Source organism: Tamandua tetradactyla, chromosome 7 (genome assembly GCF_023851605.1).
Source record: "Tamandua tetradactyla isolate mTamTet1 chromosome 7, mTamTet1.pri, whole genome shotgun sequence".
Classification (NCBI taxonomy): Eukaryota; Metazoa; Chordata; class Mammalia; order Pilosa; family Myrmecophagidae; genus Tamandua; species Tamandua tetradactyla.
The window spans coordinates 34,508,220-34,531,429 of NC_135333.1; the positions used below are offsets into that span (position 1 = coordinate 34,508,220).

Here is a 23,210-nt window from a genome sequence, read left to right on the forward strand (position 1 = left end):
TAATCACTGATGGGCTGACAGCGTCATACCTTCAGCATCTGTGTGCTCTCTGCTGTGCTAGGATTCACTGGACTCCAGTCAACTCACAATAGGGCTCCCGAGCACTTTTTCTCTGTGCTGCTCAGAGCTGAATCACATGTAGCTTCTGCTTTTAAGGAGCTCATCATTTAGGAAGAAACAGGGACATAAACACATCATTTCTGTGCCTCTGTTTGCTCCTCTGCAAAATGGGGATGATAGCAGTACCTATCTCTTAGGGTTGTTGTGTGAGGGTTAAGTAAATTATTGCATGTAAAGCAGTCATCACAGACTCTGGCACACAGTAACCAATCAGCAAATGTAAATATTATTACTGATTGCTCATTTCTCTAGGTGTCAGTTTTCCTCATTTATTTATTCAACATTTGTTCATTCTTGTCTATGCAGTAACTGGATTAGATGAGTTGATAGTCATTTATTCGTGCATTCATCTTACTACCGTTTACTGAGCACATGCTCTGTGCCAAGGACAGGGCCAGGCATTGAGATTTTGAGGAAGCTGGCACAGTCTCTGCCCAACCTGATGAAGATCTGAGTCTCAAAAATTCTGTCATCTTTAAACCCTGAAGTGGAAAAAAGCAATGTGTTTCCCTCATGGTTTTCCAGTCAATAGTTGTTTCTTTTTCTTGGAAGAACAGCTCATTGACAATTTGGCAGACCCAGAAATACTGACTTTAAAATCAGGCCCTCAGGCTGCTGGTTCCCATACAGTCCCTGTCCTACTGGATTAGCTGCAAGTCCATCACTTCATTTTGTTTTCCACATTGTAAGAGTAGTGCTTTCTCTGTGCAAAAAACCCAAACCATGCTGAGGTATATAAAGCAGAGAGGAAAAGGTTCTGTGTATTCCTCTGCTTTGGTGGGTCCCAGTCACCAGAGAGAATCATTTAATTCGAAAAGAATAATATTGGAAAATATTCTTTCAGGCCTCTTCTCTGTATATAAATACATAAGGCACAAAGATATGATCATATGACAAAAAGTGTTCTGACATGAGCTCTTGGTTGTTTTTGTCTGTTTCTCAGCAATATTGGAGTCATATCTGTGACAATGCATATACATTTTGTAGCTGAATTAGTTAAATTAACAACTAATTAATTTAAAAACTCATTAAATCCTTTACCAACAGACATTAAGGTTGTTTCTAGTTTTTCACTCTTAAAATAATATATCCCTGTGCAGATATAACTGAGTAATACAAAGATTTGGCAAGTTAAATTTTGAGGTCAAAGGGAAAGGAAATTTTTTATCATTTGGAGGGCTTTGGGCTGCAAGTGACAGAATTCCCACCTCAAAATGGAAATTCATGATCTCTCATAAGAAGTGAGGGAAGTGGGGATTTTGATAGCGCCTACTTCCTAGGCTTGTGAGGATTTAAAAAGAAAACATTTGTAAAGTCCCTGGAACATAATAAGTGTTTAATAAAGGATTTAAAAAAAAAAAAAAGAAGAAGTGAGGCCAAAGCAGCTCCCTGGTCAGACACATCATTAAACACCTTCAATCTTTCTTTCTCCTCTGCTATCCCCAGTGTGTTTATTTTATTATTACCTTCTACAGTTCAGTGGCAGAAAAGTGGATTGTTTCTTCTGTCTCCTTTAAGAGTGAAGAAAACCTTTCCCAAAGCCCCTGAGCAGACTTGTCCTCTTATCACATCAGCAAGGATTATGTCACATGACCATGCTTAAGCCAATCACTGGTAAGGGAAAAGCATCATTATAATTGGTTTAGACCATCGAAACTTCCCACGTTGGAATGGGAAAGGAACACTACTGAAGCCATGCTAGGGAAGAAGGGAAACTGGCTGCTAGATAGGCAGCCAACAAGGCCTGCCTTGTTCATTTTGGTACTTACTGCTAAATTGCTCCACAAAGAGAATGCTGGTTCACACTCTTGGTGTACCTCCTTGTTTGAGAGTTTCTCTGTCTCCATTCTCATCAGCCAGTTTTATTTATTTATTTTTTTTACATAGGCAGGCTCTAGGAATTGAACCTGGGTTTCCGGTGTGACAGATGAGAACTCTGCCACTGAGTCAATGTTGCCTGCCCCAGGTTTTATCTTAAAAGGTGAAGAGTGACATCTTGTTTGAACATGCAGTTCTTTCATCAGTGAGTTTGAATATATTTGCTTAATGATTTAAAATTCCTGGGAATTTCCTGTTTGTATTCTTTGCCCATCTTTTGAAATAATAATAATGATCATAAAATAATAATTGTTCATTTTAATTAAATGCTTATAATGTGTGAGATATCTCATTTAAGCTTCACAACAACCCTATAAAGTAGATATTATTTCTCTTTTAGAGAATAAGGAAAGAGAACTTAGAGAAATTAAGCAACTTGTGTACAGTTAATAAGGAACAGATCTTGGATTTGAACCCAGGGGTATAGACACCAAGACTTACTCTCTTTAATCACTGCATTGTACTTTGTCATTTAGGAGCTCTTTTGCTTAGTGATTTGTAGGCACTCTTTATATATTATAGTTATACATGTTGCAAATTTATTTCCCACTTTGTCCTTTCTAATAAGTTCATTGGTAGTCTTTTGCTTCATAGAGGTTTATCATTGTATATAGTCACTTATTGTATTAATGTGTTGAGGGAATGGTGCCCTATTGGTTCCTTAATTCATGGCTACATTTCTGGGAGGAGCCCATTTAAAGCAGATGCAGAATGAAATTGCTAAATTATGAGAACATGGACCTGGAGTTGGAGTTAAGGGGATCACCTGGCCTGTTGGTATGAGCCTGGGTAGATCTGAGCCTCAGTTTTCTCCTTGTACTATTTTATTTAAAAGGAAACAAGTTTGATCCTTCAGGTTAATTTGGCCCATGTGCTCTTCTCCTCCACCAAGCCCCCACCAGCTGCTTTTGCCCTCCGGTCTGCTCAGTGTCCACATGGCCACTAGGGCAAGTTGAGTCAGGCCTAGCCTTTGCCTTCTGAGTTCATGTCCCTCTTCAGCTGAGAAGAAATGACTTTTTAAACACCTATAAAAATTTGACTAGAGGAGGGAAATTAAAAAGGAAGAGGGAGATCATTTAAGTCATGGTCAAATATTAGAGGCCTTCCCTGACTACCCTAAACAATTATAGTACCCCTGCCACTCTATCCCCTTATTTTATTTTTCTTCATTGTACATATCCCTCCTGCATTATTATATATTTATTGGTTTGGGGCCTCTCCCTCTAGATCATTAAGCTCCAAAACAGGAGAGACTTTCACAGTTTTGTTAATTCCTAAGTCCCCAGTACACCTAGAACATTTAAGGTATTCCTTAAATTGCGTGAATGGTTGCAAGAATGGATGGATGAATGGAGGGATAGGTGGGTGGATGGTGGATGTCTCTTTTGAAGTTTCTGTTTTGTCAAGTTGTAACTGACCCTACAGTCTCTTCCCCACTAAACTGTGAGCACTTTGAGGGAGAGACCTTGTCTCAGTCATGGCTGGGTTCCCTTACTGAGGACAGGTCTTGGTACAATGGAAGTGCTCGAATGTGGTTAATGAGTGTGTTAGCTGAGTTGGGGGTGGTGAGAGTGGTTTCCCTCCATTTCCCCTACCTCATGCCCTCTCAGGTTTTCTCTGCCCAGCTGTGCACTTTATACCTTGGTTGTTCCTGCATCCCCAGGGCCTGGCACTTAGCATATATTAAGGAGTTTTCTTTTTGTGACATGGCAGGGTCAGGGATTGGTGACTCATCCCAAGGTAGGGCAGAGCCAGATGTAGAGCCAATCGTACACCTCTTGGGGTGGTCTGTACCCTCTTGTCCCTCAGAAGACCCCTACACTGTGGCTGGGTCAACTCAGTGTGGTGGGTTGTTGCCTGACCCTTGAGCTTTCTCCCATTCGCAGGCCAGGCCTAAAAAGGCTCACCCCTTTTTGCAGCTCTAGAGAAGGGGGAAGCCTGGGTTTCTCCAGTATCATGACTGTGCAAATCATGGGGTGCTGTGGGGAATTGGGTGTCCAGAACAGGCTTAGTGTACATCCTTCTGGGTAGATGCCTGTTAGGAGTGTCCTTCCCTGCCTAACCTGCCCAAGTGTATTAATTTGTTAATGCTGTCAGAATGCAATATGCCACAAATGAGTTGGCTTTTATAAAGGGAATTTATCATGTTACAAGTTTATAGTTCTAAGGCCATAAAAATGTCCAAACTAAGGCATCCAAGAGAAGATACCGAGACTCAAGAAAGCCCAATGGGCCCAGATCACCTCTGTCAGCTATGAAGACACGGGGCTGGCATCTGCTCATCTTTTGGCTTCTGAGTTCATGTCCCTCTTCAGCTGAGAAGAAATGACTTTTTAAACACCTATAAAAATTTGACTAGAGGAGGGAAATTAAAAAGGAAGAGGGAGATCATTTAAGTCATGGTCAAATATTAGAGGCCTTCCCTGACTACCCTAAACAATTATAGTACCCCTGCCACTCTATCCCCTTATTTTATTTTTCTTCATTGTACATATCCCTCCTGCATTCCCCAGGAGTGTTTTCTTTCTGTCTCACCAAATGTCTGGGTCTCGTGTTGGCTCTGTGGCTTCTGAGGTTTCTTCAAAATGTTTCCCCCTTTAAAGACTCCAGTAAACTAATCAAGACCATCTAAAATGGGCGGAATCACATCTCCGTCTAATCAAAGATCCCACCCACAACTGGGTGTGTCACATCTCCATGGAAACAATCCAATAAAAACGATGCCACCCTATAATATGAAGTCAGGATTAAAGAACATGGCTTTTCTGGGGTACACAATAGTGTAACCAAGAAATCAAGATTAAATGGGGTGATTTTGATTGCTGTATCATTATATAGATACTCTTTTTTGCTTTCTGGGATATTGGAGTGGACAGGGAAAAATACCTGAAATCTCTGAATTGTAATCCAGCTGCCTTCATCTCTGATAATGACTGTATAGCCTTTATCTTCTGTCCCTCTGATTTTTAAAATCTTGTGACTAACCTTCATTTGTACCCAGTTATCCAATTTTTCAACTTTAGAGTCTTATAATCACTAAAGACAGCCCCTGATGTTTATTAATGACAGGTGTTGGGTCAACCCAGAACTAACCTACCCCAAGTCCAAAATTATCTTGATAACCAAGACTGGATCTAACCAAAGTGGCCCCTCCTTCTTATATACGTTCTATGAGTTAGCCTGTAATTAATCTGCAAATGCTCAGTAATTAGATCACCTCTAATTACATCATCTGCGGCCACTGTGCTCATTATCCTAAACCCTGCTCATCTTTTTCTCTAATAAAACTATTAGAATTACTACAGTTCGGGGAGACAGGTTTTGGGCCGCTAGGTCATCTGCTCTCCTGCTATGCACCTAGTAATAAACTCTTTTTCTCTTTGAAACCCAATGTCTCAGGAATTGGTTATTGAACGCGTGAGGCAAAGAGCACGTGAGGCAAAAGAATCCACAGTCTTTGTCTGGTAACAACAGTTTCAAACCAGTCCACCCAGCCATTTGTTATTTTCCTTCGCCACCAGCTCCAGAGCCGCATTCTCTGTAGAGCCTTCCCCAGCCTGTTCCCATGAATCCATCCCTCCTTCCTCTTGGGTCACAGTCCCCTTGCACCAAGCTATCTCACGCTACAGCTGGGGGCACCTGTTGGCTCCCTTGTCTGTCCCTCCCACTGACCAGGACTCCTCCGAAGGCAGGGCTGGGACCAAGCCGCTGATTCATTCCATCCGCCCTAAACTGGCCCCCGCTTGTGCTACACAGGTCAGAAACGTTGGTTGAACTGAATTAAATCTTCCCTTCCTCTTGCCATCATGGAGATGAACTCACCAGCTTGTTGGGGGAGTCAGAAAATTTTCCAGAAGGAAGTGACCTCGCAGTTCCCTTCCTCCCTCTTGGGCTCGGCCATCCAGGCCCCTCCCTCCACAGCCTGCCAGCACCACCCCCCTCGCAGAGCTCTTGGCAGCTGATTTTGTGTTACTGTGATTTTTAGCAATATTTATGTGCTAACATGTTGGGGGGCTGTGAAGGCCTAAGGCATATATGTGTCCCTACTCACATCCCTGTTCTGGCAGACACTACATATGGTCCAAAATTATCTCTAAGCAAGGCCCAGGCCTTGGAAGCCTTCCCAGCCCAGCCCCTTGGGCCTGGGAGGTGAAACCTATTTGCCAACCCTGAATCTGGGGCCTTTACTTAACTCCCAGTAGAGGTTGCTATCTAGACCCTGGGACGGGAAATTGAGAGCCACCTCATTATTTTTGTACAGGACCCTTCTTCCAGATCACACCACAGAGACATCTGTCTTCTCTATGAAGTGAAGAAAACACATTCACAGAAAGCAAGCACAGGCTCAGCGCCAGGGAGGTTTGCTGAATGTTTCCACTTTTATCTGGGCCTTCAGGGAGCCTGTAGTCACTCGTCCTGGGCCTCATTCTACTCATTGCCTGCAGGTCTCATGACCTCTGTGAGCCTCACTTTCCTCAGGGTCAACAGTGAGGACCCGGTGAAATATGGGAGGGGGATTTCGTAAATTGTAACCACAGGCCTCAGAAGGCCTGCCCTCCCTGAGGCCAACAAGCCAACTCCTACTTCAAAGCCCATTTCCCTGGTGGTCTCCTCTGAGGAGTTTTCAGTTCCTGTGCTGCATCCTAACCTGTGTTTACCACAGAAGTGTGGCTTAGGGTGGAGCTTCTAGGACGTGTGTCTGACTGGGTTGTGAGTCCTGGGGGTGTGGGAACCCCGGACTTCTCATTTGCATATAATGGGAACATAACAACTGCTGAATTAAATGCCCAGCATAATAAAATTCTGATCTAATAGCCACCATTTGTTAAGTGCCCACCCTGTATCTGACACTAACGAGTGCCTTCTATATATTCATCCCATCGCTGGGAGTTATTTATAATCCCCATTTTATAGAGAGGAGGCTACTGTTCAGAGAGGCAGAGCCACTTGCCCAAGGTCACACAGCTGTCAGCTGAGGAGTTGGGACTTGAACCCTTCACTACAGTTCACGTGCACAGCTGCGCTGCTGCTTTGGACCTCTCGTCAGAGAGGTGATTCCCAGCTGGGCTGTGTAAGGAGCCTTTACACCTTCTGAGGCAGGCAGTGCAGTTGGGGCAAGCAGGTCTTGCACAGTTTCAGCTCAGTAAGCATCGGAGGGAGGAGCGGCTGAGGCCATGCTGCTGAGGCCCAGGAAGGTGCTGGCAGGAGGCCAGGGCAGCTCCTGACAGGCTCAGGGAAGGCCCAGTCCACTCTGGGCCCCCCATGGCTTGGACAAGACCACCTCCCACAGGCTGAAGGGGAAGCCAGGTGGCTGTTGGGATCTGACTGTGAGCTCCTGGTCCCCCGAGGTTGCCTTAGAGGTGCTATCCCCCAGTTGCTCTGCCTGGGCTGCTTGCTCCTTAAAACCCCATCCTCAATTTGCTCTCCCTTGATCCCTTAAGCAGCCCCCCACCCCCCAATTTCCAGAGTTATTCACTCTGGAAAAGTCTGGGCCAGCCACTTAGATTTCCTCCGTCTCCCTCACCCACAGTGTGGGGCAGTGCCTCTCACATGCTCAGCCCCAGCCTGGTCCGGAACAGGCCAGCCCTGAGTGTGGGGTGGCTGTGCAGGGGGTGGCTGCTGGTGGGTGTGAAAGGAAGAAAGACCCTAGTTCAAATCCCACATCGGCCACATGCCTGCTCGTGACTGGGACTCCCTGCACTTGTTCCCTCATCGGTAAAATGGAGCCAGAAATGTCACCTGCCACATGGTGCTGTTGGAAGAATCCAGCATGAGGCTTTCAGAGCCTGCCAGCCCAGTGCCTGGTGCTATCATTTTTGCATTTTCTTACCTCTTCTCCCAGGCAAGGACAGCTGAGTTTGATGGTAAAAGTTTTTTCCCTGAACTTAAAGATGCCCCATGCAATATCACCTCCCAAGCTGTGTGAAGGCAAAGGGCAGAGGTTCTCCATGCAGCCCCTCACCTAGAGAGGGTGCCGCAAAAACCTGGGGGTGAAGGGCAGGAGTCTGGGGCCTGATTCCAGAGGCCTGTGTAGACCTGAGACCCAGGCATGGCCCTTGGAGACACCCCTCCAATCCATGCAGGGGGGTGGAGTGGACGGCATTCCCTCCAGGCTAATTCACCCACCCACTGTGTTCTCTCCCCCAGAGACTGATGGAGAGGCAGAAACGGAAAGCGGACATTGAGAAGGGGCTGCAGTTCATTCAGTAAGTGTGGCTGGGCCAGGCCAGGCTGGGAGGGCCCTCCACGGTTTTCATCGTTCAGGCCCGTGTGTGCTAAGGGAGGTGGGTGGGAACTGCAAGGGGCCTGCATTGGCAGGGACAGGGATGTGGATCTGGTGTGAGACATGAACCCCTCACTCACATGAACCCTCTAACTCATGCATGAGCCCCCCACACAGGCACGGACCCCTCACTCACGCATGAGCCCCTCTCTCACACATGCCCCCGACCCTGCTCACCCCTCCATCTTGTCCAGTGTGTCATTTTACCCTCGCTGTCCACACAGGCATGAGTGTTCCCCATCCACTCTCAGTTGCCTGTGCAGTTTATCATAAACCAATGGCGCCCATTCATTGCTTGCCTGCCTTCTATCAGGCACTGTGTTGGGCCCTTCACAGCCATCATCTTTTTTAACCGTTACACCAACCCAGTGAAGATGGTGGTCTTATCTCCATTTTGCAACTGAGGAAGCCGAGGCACAGAGAGATTAAGAAACTTGCAAAAATAGGGATTGAGAAAACCTTCTCGACCAAAAGAAGGAAGAGTAAAATGAGACAAAACAAAGTATCAGTGGCTGGGAGATTCCATACAGAGTCGAGAGGTTATCCTGGAGGTTATTCTAATGCATCAAATAGATATCACCTGTTTAGTTAAGGTGTAATGGAGAAGCTGGAGGGAACTGCCTGAAAATGTAGAGCTGTGTTCCAATAGTCGTCATGTTTCTTGAAGATGATTGTGTAATGATATAGCTTTCACAGTGTGACTGTGTGATTGTGAAAACCTTGTGTCTGATGCTTCTTTTATCTATCTTGTCAGCAGATGAGTAAAACATAGGGAATAAAAATAAATAATAGGGGGAACAAATGTTAAAATAAATTTAGTTTGAAATGCTAGTGATCAATGAAAGGGAGGGGTAAGGGGTATGGTATATATGATTTTTTTTGTTTTCTTTTAATTTCTTTTTCTGAATAGATGCAAATATTCCAAGAAATGATTATGATGATGAATATGCAACTATGTGATGATGTTGTGAATTACTGATTATATATGTAGAATGGAATGATCAAAAGTTAAGAACGTTTGCGTTTGGTGTTTTTTGATATTTTTTTTAAAAAAAGAAAGAAAGAAACTTGCAGACGGTCACACAACTATTGAGTGGCAGGATTTACTCCCAGCTCTGACTCCAAAATCTATTTTTCTTTCTATTGTGCCCTCCCCACCAGGAACCCGCATGCCACGTTTGTTTGCTTTTTATTTTTTTTCTTTACACACAAGAGATTTTTACCACCTTTTTTCTTTTCTCTTTTCTCTTTGTTACGTAAACCCTCAGAGGCACATTTATTGTGGCACTAATGGAGTGTTAGCTTCAAGGCCCCCCACTCCCATGGGTCCCCTCTTGAGGCACTTGGCAATTCTGTATTCATAATGTTGTACTTTTTCTTAAATAGACCTTCCCAGAGTGTATAAGTTTAGGCATCTCCCCACCACCACCACCAAAACGGGGATTTGCCTGTAAATGTTGTTTATACGTAGAACTCCCCAGATTCTCTCTTGCACAGAACCACACACCTCCCTGCCTCGTCTGTGCCACCAGCCGGGTCCTTCCCGGCACACCCCCTGCCCACACGGCCCTCTTGGAGGGTGCTCCCCTCCCTCATCTCACAGCACTTGCCTGGCTTCCTCCCAGGGGTGTACAAAGCAGGCTGATTCTCCTAGGGAGTTGTGAGAACGCCTGGGATTTGGCCCCGGTGTTAGTTGCTTCCTTTGTACCCCCCACCCCACACCGGGCTGTTCTCTGATCCAGCCTCTGCCACTGCCCAGCGAGTTTTCAAACCCTTCTCAGACTTCATCAGTGCTGCAGCCCACTCTTTGAATCTCCTCCCTGGGGGCCGGTAGCCTTCCATCTCAGGGTGTGTTTTGATATTTGGAAAGTGTTCGGGTTTTATTCAGAGATCAGTCTGGTGAACAAGGCCAACCCTGCGGATCGTGCAGGAGGAGTCTGTGGGGCAGGAGTGGAGCCCTGTCCTCCCACTTCCTGACTGATTTCCTTTCCTGAGAAAGGGACTCAGTGCCTTTCCACAGAGTGGTCGTGAGGGCTAAAGGGGCTGGGCATTGCTTGGGGTCCGTGTTAGTTCGTGTGTCCTCCCCATCCCCTTTCCAAGGAGGAGTTCTGAAGAAGGTTTAGGAAGAGGGCAGCCTCCCCCGAACCCATTTGTCGGCCTCCTAAGGGGCTACTTTGCAAGGTGTCACGGCAGGACTTGCTCCCTTTAAAATATGGCGCTGTTTTTGCTCCCTCACCCCCACCCCCAGCACCGTTTCCTCACGCACATACTTCAGGTGCTCAGCACTTATTGGGCATCTCTGGGCCCAGAGCACTGCGGGAGCCACAGAGGCATGTTCCACAAGCGCCTGCCTTGGAGGAGCTGGAGACCTAGCCCAGGGGAGGAGAAGCTCTGGGGTCAGTTCCCAACTCCCCCACAGTGAGGCCTTCAGCAGTACTCTGCCGCGTGAGCCTCAGTTGTGTCATCTCTAAAATGAGGTGATGAGGGGAGTGGGATAAGCCAAGGTTCCAAACGAGTGGTGGGTGATTTCCTGGGCTAGCTAGGCATTCTGGAAGGCTGCCTGGGGGAGGAGCGACTTCAGCTCGATCTGGAAATGGACAGGCAGGGCTGGGCAGTCTAGGCCAAGGCTTGGGTCAGTCTAGCCTTTGGAGAACAAGGGGAGACTCAGGTGAGAGGGAACCTGGGATTGTGCTCAGATCAGCCTGGCTGTCAGGGGCAGAAGCCCATTAATTCAGCAGGATTCCTCAGGCACCTCTGGGGAGCTCGACTGGAGGAGGGGCTGTGGGGGCAGGGGCAGGACCTACTGAAGAAGAGTATGATTTGAAGGAGAGAGGCGAGAGGCAGGGACTAGTCAGGAGAATGGCAGTGGGTGCCTGGGCTGAGTAGCATGGGAGACAGACACCAGGGGCAGCAGGGGGACGGAGGGATGGGCCTTGACCCTGGAGGGGAGTCCAGGGAGAGGGTGGCCTGGGGTGCTGCATCCTCTCACACACACAGGGACTTCCCAGTGTGTCCTCTCACCGTGTTTTGCTCACCAGTTCAGGCTGCTCTTTCTTGCCCAGGTGTTGGCAGTAGCTCTTGGCACTGGAAAGAGCCCCAGCCTGGACTCTGGCCCTGGCTCGGACGCCAACTTGCTGTGTGACCTGCTCACTGCCACCACCACCCCCATCTCTTTTCCTCTCTCTGAAATGAGGAACCAGGAGACACCCCCCAGCCCCTCTGGCTTCCTGCCCAGCTTGGCTGTTTACCCTGATAGAGATGTTCTTCCAGACTGAGCTGGGATCTTTTGGCCCCAGTTGGGGAGAGGGTGCCCCAGGCTAACTCAACTAATTTGTTGAGTCTGATACAAGGGCTTGACAGGCCCTGAGTGTACCTGGCACTGGCCTGGTTGTGTGTGTTTTGGGGGGGCGGGGAGAGGGGCAGAGCTCCCAGAGTAAAATGGCCTGGGTGAACTGGACTCTGGGTGCCTCCTGTGGGCCTGCAGTTGGAGGCTGGGCTGGCAGAGAGGGCAGGGTGCTTTCCAAAGTTCACCTATGTGTGTCTTTGCTAACAAAGTCATGCTCCCTGCCATTCCCTCTGCACTTCTGCCCCCCAGGCCCGGTGCAGGAGCCATGTATGCCGTCCTCTCCTCCTGGACCCTGATGTGTGGCCAGAGGCTCCATCAGCCCTGCCTTGGCCAGAGACATTTTCCTTTTCTGGCCCTTTCCCAGCCCTGGCCCAATCTTGGCTCCTGCCACTTTCCCCCTCCTGGAACTTAGAGAGAACTTGAAAGGCCTGCTCATATGTTTGGAAAGTATTGATTTCTTTAGAGGACCACCTGCTGGATCTGGTGCTCTGCTCTTTCTCAGTATCTGCTGAAAGTGCTGGGGCGCACCATAGGCCTGGCCTTCCCACAACCCCTCTGTAGATGGAAGGCTTGCATGGTGCTGGGCTTGGGGGAGAACACGGTTTGCTCCTCACCCCAGACCCCAAGGCCACACTTGAAGCCTATGTTAGAGAGGCCAAGGCCTGGCTCTGTGGCTCCAGCTCCAGGGGCCTCCATGAGCCTAGGAGAGGAAGCTGGGGCCACTGGGTTCACTCAGACCTTGTGTCCCCTTCCTTTCCACCTAGGTCAACACTACCCCTAAAGCAAGAAGAATATGAGGTGAGTGACCACTGCCAGGCAAGGGGAAGGTGAAGGGCAGGGGTGTCTGAGGAGAGGCTAGCGGGGGCCGGTGCCCAGACACCCCCTGAGCCCCCTCCTCCCTCTCCGCCCCCCTGCTCCTGGCAGGCCTTTCTGCTCAAGCTGGTGCAGAATCTGTTTGCCGAGGGCAATGATCTGTTCCGGGAGAAGGATCACAAGCAGGCCCTGGTGCAGTACATGGAGGGGCTGAACGTGGCGGACTATGCCGCCTCTGACCAGGTGGCCCTGCCCCGGGAGCTGCTGTGCAAGTTGCATGTCAATAGAGCTGCCTGCTACTTCACCATGGTGAGCCCTGCACCCTCCCCACCCACTGCTTTGGTCATTTGTTGCGGCTACTGCCCCTGTGAGCCCAGGGCCAACCTCCCTCACCTCTACCCCATCTCCTCTGGTCCCTGGAGGCACACTAGCCAGGTCCATGATAGGTGAGCCTGGTGCCCAGTCTTCACTACCCTCCCCTCCCCAACCTCTACATCACCTCTGCCCCATGGCATCCCAGGGCCTGCCTCCCTCACCTCCTCCTCTGAATCTCACTTATGTCTCCTGCAGTGGCTTTCAATCCCAGACATATAACCGACCTGCTTCAAGAGCATTTGAAAAGTACTGATGTAATGAAAAGTTTAATAAAAACTAGAAGTGATGCGCATGGCCTGCCCTGCAGGAATTAAATCAGAATCTCGGTGCGGGCACCCGGCATCAGTGTTTTTTAAAAGTTCCCCTGTGAGCCTGCAGGCAGTCACGGCTGAGACCCGCCACCCTCACCGTCCACTGCTCTTCTTCCAGACCTCTGACCTCTCACATTCCTTCTTCCTGGCCTCCCCCACTGCCCACCCCACCCCTTCCATCTCTCCTTGCTTCTTTCTCGCTAGCCATCCTCCTCCAGCCTTCTCTTCTGCTGTGTCCTCTGGCCTCTGTAGAGGACCGGTATGAAGTGCCTCCACAACCCAGAGCAGGCTGTTCTGGATAAACAGGCCTTCCAGTTGCCTGAGGGTTTAACCCTTCACATTCTGCATGGAGCTGCCTTCACAGTTTCACTTCCTCTCAGAGGTGATATTTTCAGGCCACGATGTTCTGATCTCAAGACAGAGATGAAACAGATGTGTCAGAGGGGCCAGGCTTGTCCCTGGAGAGCTCGTAAGGCTCCTCCCCCTCAGTGTCCTGCCGGTGCCTGGATACCCGGGAGCCTGGGGCCAGAGGGCTGAACACCGGAGCTGGTTCCTGCCTTCTCTGTAGCTCTCGAGGGCCCCAGCCTTGTCCCCAGGCCTCCTGCATGCTTCGTGTCTTCAGGGCAGGGAGCGTGGGGAAGGAAGGTGACAGGCTGCTGCTCCTCTCGGCAGGGCCTGTATGAGAAGGCACTGGAGGACAGCGAGAGGGCGCTGGGCCTGGACGGCGAGAACATCCGGGCACTGTTCCGCAAGGCGCGGGCACTCAACGAGCTGGGCCGCCACAAGGAGGCCTACGAATGCAGCAGCCGGTGCTCCCTTGCCCTGCCCCACGTGAGTCTTGCCCTTGCCGGTCCCGGGCTCCGGCCCTCACCCGGACCCCGACCCTCACCTGGGCCAAGCCACCATGTCTCTCGGAGCCTCTGTCCCTCTCTGAGACATCAGTGCAGATACTGATATTAATGCTTGCTTTGTCGTCTGAGCTCTGACTGTACACCAGGTGCTGCTAAAAGGGCATCATGTGTTATCAGCTCACTTGATCCTGGCACCAGCCTAGCAAGTGTTCCACTTGTTCTTACTGAGGATAGAGAGAAAGCTCACAAATTTACAACAGCTAGCAGGGCCGAGCCCAGGCAGCCCCTCAACCTCTCTGCCCTAAGAGACAGGTAGGTGCAATGAGGATTACGAGAGGTGTAATGTGTGTAAGGGCATCGTGTTAGGGCTGTCACAGGTGAGGAAGAGACAACAGGAAAACAGCAGTAGAGAGCCCTGCTTGCCCCCAGCCTACCCACAGCTGGGCCCATGACCCCTCCCCATGTTGGATGGACCCATCTACCCAACAGGTATCTGTAAGTGTCCACATCTCTGCTCTTCAGGGCCCCACAGTTCCCTGGGAGACACATGGGAACAGCCAGTCTGGGTCTGGCCTCACCGCTGACCACTTTGTGACCATGGTCAAAGCACTTCCCTTCTGTGCACATCAGCTCCATGTCTATAACATGTCCCTGCAGCTTTGTCCGTGAAAGAATGGGCATGAGAGGGCTCTGAGAAGGAGGGTGGAAAGATCTTGGATTGGGCAGAGTCCTGGGAAGCTCTCTGGAGTGGGGCTGGAGTGGGCAAGAAGAGACAAGAAGGGTTTGGGTGACAGGGCAGAGGGGAGACAGTGGTCACAGATGTGAGAGCTGGCCTGGGTTTAGGTTCCACTCTTGGGTCTGCCCCGTATGAGCTGTGTGACTTTGAGCATATAGCTTAGCCTCTCTGAGCCTTGGTTTGGTGATAGATTACCATGCATCATAAAGCTGTGCTGAGACTAGAATTGGAAAATTCATATAGGCAGCTGGCAGGGGCCGGACACTACAAGCATCGAGAAAACATCAGCTATTGCTGTATTTACTGTTTCATATTTTTGCTTCCCTAATACAGTTTAGTTCATAACTCAGAAGCCTTCTCTATGAGAATATAGCATTTGATAACGTTCTCAGAAGGTTCATGTCCAGGTCTCACTGGATACTCACTTGTAGGAAGGCTTCCTTGCTTTTATCCCCATGGCATAGCTGAGGAAGGCGAGGCCCAGAGGACAAAGCTGACTTGGCCATAGAAAGTGCCCAACCCGAGACCTGGTTTGGGAATTCCACATGTTCCAGTCTTGGTCAGGCAGAAGCTAACCAAGCCCCTGCTCCAGGCCAGGACCATGCCCAGCCCTGGGGCCGGAGATGACCCAGGGCCAAGCCCTGGCCTCCAGGTCATCTGCAAGTTGGAAGCTGGGCACACGCACTGGCTGTTAGAAGATCCCCATTGGCCTCTGCTGGCATGGCCATGGTCAGCAGCCTCCTGTTAGTTCACTACTCTCCTCCTGACTGGGTGGACTCTCCGTGAGGTCTCGGGCCTGGCACGTGGACCATGTTGAGGTCCAGACCTGGAGAGATGGAGGGACAGCAGGTTCTCTTCACTGAGCCCTAGCCAGGGGCCAGGCATGTTTCTAAACTGTGCCTGCTCCCTTGAGCCTCTTAACTTCCCTCTGTCCTCACTTCCAAGGAACTCCAAGACATTGCTTTGCGAAAGAAGCGACTTGAAGTACAGTAGGTGTAGAATGATCCTGCTTAATGTAAACTAGGAAAGAAAAAGCCCACAAAATATATGACACCTTTATAGGCCCATATAATGTATGTAGATTAAGGAATCTTATCAGACCCTCCAAGCCTGGTCCCTCTAGAGAGGAGCCAAAGGTGGGAGTGATCCAAGGGAGCACTTACTCTGTCTGTAACATTTCAGCCTTCCCTAGCAATGCCATTACCTGCTGAATTAATAGAAAGGTAATATTAAAATCAAAACCAAAAGTTATTCTTTCCCTTCCCCCAAAATAAAAGAAAATCTTGGGTTCCCGGCCCCAGCCCAGCAGGGCCTACCTGCATGGTCCTTGTGCCCAAATTGCGAGATTGGACAAGTCAGTGTCACCTTATTGTCCCCTCATTAGTACCATGGGGGCATCCCCTTATTGGGCTGCACGAGGGTTCCAGGAGCAGTATTTCATGAGCCAGGCTGTCTAACCCTCCCACCCCGTGTCTTGCCTTCCCCAGGATGAAAGTGTAACTCAGCTTGGTCAGGAGCTGGCACAGAAGCTTGGACTGCGAGTTCGAAAGGCATATAAGAGGCCCCAGGTAGGTGGGCTCTGGCCTGGAATAGGGGTGGGCAGAAGAGATGGGGAGGTCTGAAGGGCCCTTGGGAGAGGTTGTGGAGGGCAGCCAGGCCCTGGGCAGGTCTGCAAGGAGTGACAGCAGAAAGATCTTCCCTTTCTGTTACCTGAAAGCCCTGGAATGACTTTCAGTACCTTTGGGAAAGGAAAGAACAGCTAAAGCCTCCAGCCCATCATAGACATGAGCTGTTAACTAACTCCTGCACCCCCTAACCTGGCCCTTCACTGGAGTTGTCTTAGGATCCGACTGTAGGGGCATCCTTGAGATGTTGGGATCTGTTGTTCAGATCTGTGTATTCATCTGGTGCCTACTGTGTGCCAGGAGGCTGCGTTGAGGAAAGGCTGTGACTCAAGGGTCTGCAGGGCCCTAGAGCAAGTTCATTTTGCTCTACCTTGGTTTCCACATCAGGAAAATGGGGATAATGGCTCCCACCTCAGAGGGCTGATGGAAGGAATCAAATGAGAGAACGAGATGGCACCTCATAGGACCTGGCACAACAGCGGGAACATAGACACCCTCTGGCCAGGTCATGGGTAGAGATAAAAAAACGCCCACCCACCTGACCCGACTCCTGCCCTTGGGTTCCAGACCCAAAGAGGCAGGACAGGAGACTCCCAGTAGGCCTGGGCTGGGGAGTCTTGGAGGATCAGTGTCAGAGCCTCCCTGCTGCCCTGGCTGATGGGGCCCTGGGCCTCCTTCCAGAATCTTCATCTCTCCCCACTTCTCTCCGATTTCTGGCAGGAATTGGAAACCTTTTCTCTGCTCAGTAATGGCACTGCGGCTGGTGTGGCTGATCAGGTAGGAGGGTGCTGGGGACAAAGCCCCTCTCCCCGCCCTGAACCAAACACATCCTTGGTTCATCCATCATGAGGGCTTCAGATTCACTCTCTGAGTTGTAAGTGATCCCAGGTGGTGGGTCAGGGGCATCAGGCTGTGGGGTTGGTTTCTGTGCTGTCCTCGTCCCTGTTGCTGTGAGGCAGGCATGTGTCCCCAACAGAGGGGGTGACTATTGAGGATGGCTCTGGAACACACATCTCCACCTCCCCAGGAGATGGCTCCCATGACCATGGCAACAAAGCTGGTGTTTCGTTTTGCTAAATCTGCCAGAATGCAATATACCTAAAATGGATTGACTTTTAAATTGGAAATTTATTAGTTTATAAATATAAGTTCTAAGACCATGAAAATGTCCAAATTAAGGCATCAGGAAGAAGAGACCTTCTCTGAAGAAAGGCTGCTGGCATCTGGGGTTTCTCTGTCACGTGGGAATGCACATGGGTGATATCTACTGGTCCTTCGCTTTCAGCTTCTGATTCCAGTGGCTTTTCCTTTCAGCTCCTATGGGTCCTTCGTGTTTCTTTGGGCATTTCTTTCTCTGTGTGCTTTTTCTCTTCTCTTAAAGGACTCCAGTAAAGGATTAAGACTACCTTGAATTGGGTAGGTCACATCTCAATTCAAACAGCCTAATCAAAAGGTCCCACCAACAATAGGTGTGCATACCCACAGGAATGGATTAAAAGAACATGGCCTTTTCTGGGGTACATAAGAGCTGCAAACTACCGCAGCTGGGGACAGGATGATGCTGCTGATAGTGGGAGTGGTTGCTGCTGGTGAACTGTCGGGCTCACTCACTCACGGACCCCAGGTCAGAAGAAGGCCTGGGTAGAACAGCCCAACTGCCTTCATTCTACTTCCTTCCGCCCCACCCTTCCTGTCCCTCCGTAGCCTTCTTTCTCACTGACCCACAGGCCCAGCCTTTATTCACACCTCACTTTTCCTCAAAGTACTTTCCTCTTCTTCAGGCTTTCTTTTTCCCACCTTTTCAGTTTCCAAGGCCCAGCTCATGTATACCTCCTCATGGAGACCTTTCCTAGTACCCCCCACCTCCATCAAATGACTCACCGCCTCTGCTGGAGAGCAAAGAGATAGGGACGGGAGAGCTCAGACTTTTGGGACCTTGACCCTGTGCTGGCCTCAGCTTCTGAATCTGTGACGGGGAGTTCAGCCCTTCAGCCAGGGAAAGATGGGGCGGAAGCACTTGACAGCCTGAGAAATAGGGGCCCAGAGGGAGGTGTGAGCGGAAGAGCCTGCTGACAGCTGCCACGTCATCCTTGGGTTAAGGCCCTCATACCCCGCAACTCAGCCTGGCTCCTCCTGGGAGGGGCCGGGTACACACACTGGCCTACCTCCTGCTTGCCACCCAGGAGCTGCTGGAGTGAACTGGGAGGAGTCTAGGTAGGTGAGAGGTAGGCTACAGAGCAGAACCTGGTGTCTGGCTACTTCGTTGTACATAAGGAAAAACGGAGGCACAGTGGGAGAAGATTTGGCTGATGTCACACAGCAAGGCAGTGGGAGCCTCCTTCTCTAAGCTTTGCAGTGCTTTCACTCATTCATCAACAAATTCCTATAGAAACTCTTGGAGGCCCCTGGGCTAGGTGCTGAGACAGTTGAGTCAATTGCATCCTCCCCCATGGAGACCTCCCAGCCTAGAGAGGGGCAGGTGTGGAAACAGAAGGTTCAACTGCTGTGACCCAGGGAGGCAGCAACCTGGGGAAGCCTTTGGACACGGCCTAGGTTCAAATCCTGGCTCCACCATCTACCAATGCTGCCCTCAGACAAGTCCCTCTAACTCCTCTGTGCTTTGCTTTCTCCTTTGTTATATGGGGTAAATGTACCTCCTTGGGGAGCTATAAAATAACGTGAGCTAATTCATTTACTACTTTTTTGTGTATGGTACTAAACTTGGTGCTGGTTATGTGTAAATGTGGGCCTGGCCCTCAAAGAATTTGCAGTCCAGGGCATATGGCTATTTCTGGTTATGAATCTCAATGAGAGCTATACAAGTAGAGCAAAGGGAGCTATGGTCCATTGTCACTGATTTAGAGGCCTGATTTAGACTGGGCATTACAGCTGTGACCTGAAGGTTGAGAAGTTAGCCAGGGGGAGGCTGTGTGGGTGAAACAGCATTTCAGACAAAGGGGAAAGTACATGCAAAGGCCCTGTGGCTGGGATGAGCTCACAGTATGATAAAAGGACCAAGAAATGGACAGGCTCTGGTGGGACTGGAATAGTAGCTAGAAGCCAGGCCACCTGGCCCCTGGTGAGGAGCTGGGTCTTTGTCATAACAGCTTTGGGAAGGCATTGAAGGGGGTTGACTTTGATTTTATTCATGAAATCAGTAGTTATTTAACGAAAGCTTCCATGTGTACAGCATGGTTCTAGGCATTGGGGATACAGCAGAGGCAAAAACAACCAAAGAATCCCTCCCTGAAAGAACTTACAATCCAGTTGGGGGAGATCAACAATAAACAGAAGTTGAAATATAAGGTGTGACAAGTACTATGGAGAGAGGGCAGAGGCTGGGAGGTGCTGGGGGTTGGGGGAAAGGGTTGTCATTTTGCACAGTGAGTGGGGAAGCTCGGAGCAAAGACTGAAGGAGATGAGAGTTGGAAAAACAGTCAGTGCAAAGGCCCTGAGGCAGCAGTGTTCCTAGCGTATATGAGGAACAGCCAGGGATCTGGAGGGCTGGTGAAGGGAAGGCAACGAGGGTTGATTGTATCTTAAGTTCCCAGATCTCAGGGTCTCCTGCCTCACTCCTGCTGATAGTGGCATGATTGTGCCTTACAAGGCAACTCAGGTGACCCTGGCTAGGTGCAGGAAGGGGGTGCTTTAGAAAGCAGTCCAGGCAGAGAAGGGCAATACCCCCATTTCTTCTTTCTCTTCCCACAATGACAGTGTGGTTCAGGCCACATCCCACCCAGGCCCTGGCTGGCCTCCCCACCTCCAGATGCCCCATCTTGTCTCCCAGCACTGCTGTAAGGTGAACCCTGAAAGCCAGGCCTTGTGGGTCTCACCCTAGCTCAGTAACCCTCAGTGGTTGCCAGCACAGCTCCTAGCAGATACTGCTGGGTTGAAGCTCCTCCTTCCACCGTTCTTTGGCTCTGGGACATCGGGTGCACTTCATGTCTCTGAGCCTCGGCCTTCCCATCTGAAATCGGACACCCCAAGGCTGTCTTGTTGAGCTGATGTGAGGGTTGAATGTCCGATGAATGTGACAGCACTGTCCATGTTTATTAACTGTCCATGTTATCAGTCCTCTAGCCTGGCACTCACAGCCCACCACGGCCTGGTCCCAGCCTCCCTCTCCTGCCTCACCAGTCACATGATGTGTGTGCGTGTGTCTCATCTCCTCCATTCGGCCCTGAGCTCACTCAAGAGTGATCCCTCTGGGTTATTCTGTTCTGGGCCTCCACTGTGGAGTCAGACAGGCTTGGTTTCCAGTCATGGTCTCACCACTCACTGGTGCCATGACACGGAAGAATGACTTCTGTCAGTTGAAGATAATTGTCATGCGCAGTTCCCAGAGAGGTAGCTGGATGGAACGGGAGAAGGTCTGGGAAACCAGCTGCACGGTGTTCACAGCAAGGTCCGTGCAGCTCCCTTTCATGCTCTAACCCAGCTCACCAAGTCTCAGCCGAGCAGCCTGCTGCCAGGGAGCGAGTGTACAGAGTGCACGGCATGTGAACTGCTCATCCCAGCAGACGGAACTGGGGCTGGGCTGGACTGCCACAGCAGGTGCGCCAATGATATTTGTTGAATGACTGAATGACTGTGCCCAAAGGGCCACAGCAGATGTGTGTTTGCAGCCAGGGGTCACAGATGGCACCACACCTGGCAAGGGATGCCCCAGGCCCAGCCCCAGAAGCCAGGGCTGGTCCCGGGGATGGAAGTCTGAGAGAATCCCAAGCAGAGTGGCCTCCAGGATGGCAGAACCAGGTTGGACTCTGCCTCAGTGCCTAATGGTGCCCAGCCTGGTGGTGAGCACATACACACATGTGCATACAAAGACATGTACACATGCAGGGAGGGGCCTGAGGACACGTGGGGAAGGGGGTGGCACCTGCCAGCTCCCCTGACCTTCTGTCAGTTACACACAGACATTGTGTGTGGGTACTGGCTGCTGGAACCCTGCAGAATTCTCTGGCATAGCAGCCTCTTTTTTTTTTGAGAGAAAAGGAAAGACTTTAGATAAAATCTTTGCAATAATTATCATTATAAATCTCTTTATCATTAAATTTGTACACATTACATGATATTTTATAAAAGAATGGAACTGGATAAAGTTTTTCAGGTACATCTGAAACACAGCTACACCATCTCTTAGAGTGTAATGTCACTTAAACATTCCTAAATAGCTGTGTCAGGCAATGGCTCTGCTTTGTGCCAAACATGGTAAGCAAAATTACGAAAGATTCTGCAAAATTCTTTAGTTTTCCCAAGGAAATTACTAAAAGAGAAAATAGCAAAGGAAATAAAGGTTGTACACGCATGCTTGATGGTGGACAGGCTGGAATGACCAGCACTAGTATAACTCCACATCTGCTAGAAGTCAGTCTTTTAGGTAACTTTAGTTTGGAGATAAAAGTTGAAGCCCTAGCAATTGAGCTTTTCTGCAACTTTGTGGCCACATGGTCGATGTTGTCATACATGGGCCCTAGAAAATCTTCACTAATGTTTTGAGCAGCATGACAGGCATTTCAAATAAACTCTTTTTGACTTTTTATTCTCCACACAAGTACTAGTGGGTCAGTGGAAAGTGGAATCAGAGATGCATGATACAAAGACTGCATCGAGACTAAGCCAAGTTCTTGTATTAAATCAGTTACACGTGTAGAACCTGATTGAACACTTCATTATGAGAGTTTCAAGATCTTCCCCATACTTTTTGGTGGCATGGATATGACAAAAAAAATCTCTTTGTACATTTGGCAAGAATCGAATTTTCAAATGGCGTCGTTCCAGGGTCATCCAAAACATTCTCTCCTTCCATCAAGTTAGATTCTCAGTGTCTTCCACTTTAGTGTTCTTGTACAGAAGATAAACTTGGTTATTTCCTTTGGTGAATCATCCAGGATACCCTTGGACTTAAAGTAGCTCACTTCCTCATCTGGGTTGGTATTGAAGGCGAGACTGCACGTCATCCAGCCAGCACATCGGCATGGGAATCTTCGTTCAGCCAAACCAGGCATTCCATGTGTGCTCCTAGAAATGGAGAAGGCAGGGGCAGCTTCTCAAGACCCTAGAGACAAGCAGAAGCCCTAAGCGCTCTAGACGTCTGTGGGGTATAAGGCTTGTGCAACCCTGCAAGCACAGAAAGCAAGAGGCGAGGTGGGTGGTGGGTTCTAGAAACAGAGAGGGAGCCCAAGGCAGCTTCAGACCTGGAGGGCTGCATGGAACCTGGGAGCAGGATTCTGGCAGGTGGAGAGGAGGGAAAGTGCCTGCAAAGAAGGGCACAGCTTGAGCAAGGCCTGGAGGCGGGAGAGGGGAGGATTGGTATGCTTGGGCCTCAAGGCCACTTCCTCCCCACGTGGGTGCAGAAGAACCCAGGCTCTGTAGTGGGTGTGCTTTGTTTCGAATCCTGAGTGTGCCCCTTGACTGAGCCAGCCACTCTACCGTCCAGAGCCTCAGTTTTCTCATCTTGAAAAAGGGTGCCAGGACCTGCCCTTCTGGGGCCATGGTGAGGATTACAATCTCTGAACACAGCCAGCCTAGTGCCTACCAGAAAGCAGGTGCTCTGTAAACCTTTGTTGCTGGATGAATATAGGAATTCCATGCCAAAGGGCAGCTAAGAGGCTTGAAGAGGGTTCAGGCCAGAGAGCCCTGGGATGCGTGGGCAGCACTGAGAGGGCAGAATCACAGCTGTCCCCAGAGATGGTCACCTGGCCCCTCTTTTGTTCCCTCGGATATTGTGTCTCCGTACCATGCAGTGGCAGCTCTCTCCCTGGCCTAATGGCCCCTGTTCATGCAGTTTCTCTGTGGGGACCAAACACACCTGGACACTAAAGTGCCCATCTTTGCTCCGTGCTCCATGGCAGACTCAGGGATGGGTGGGT

At 49.8% G+C, this 23,210-nt stretch overlaps 1 protein-coding gene and 1 pseudogene across 3 annotated transcripts in view; one reads left to right on the forward strand and one right to left on the reverse strand.

The window, feature by feature from the left end:
• ZC3H7B (zinc finger CCCH-type containing 7B) overlaps nucleotides 1-23,210 on the forward strand; it is an 86,785-nt gene that overhangs the window by 44,597 nt on the left and 18,978 nt on the right. For 2 of the 3 annotated variants that reach the window (XM_077168980.1, XM_077168979.1), the window contains 6 exons: nucleotides 8,146-8,204; nucleotides 12,392-12,425; nucleotides 12,552-12,749; nucleotides 13,799-13,957; nucleotides 16,201-16,281; nucleotides 17,059-17,115. In XM_077168980.1, coding sequence (XP_077025095.1) covers nucleotides 8,152-8,204; nucleotides 12,392-12,425; nucleotides 12,552-12,749; nucleotides 13,799-13,957; nucleotides 16,201-16,281; nucleotides 17,059-17,115 — 582 coding nt within the window. In that variant the 5' untranslated portion in view covers nucleotides 8,146-8,151. Of the gene's footprint in view, nucleotides 1-8,145; nucleotides 8,205-12,391; nucleotides 12,426-12,551; nucleotides 12,750-13,798; nucleotides 13,958-16,200; nucleotides 16,282-17,058; nucleotides 17,116-17,138; nucleotides 23,205-23,210 lie in introns of those variants that run through there. The other variant, XM_077168981.1, reaches the window with a different exon arrangement.
• Nucleotides 18,319-22,298, reverse strand: LOC143689568 (F-box only protein 8 pseudogene; annotated as a pseudogene).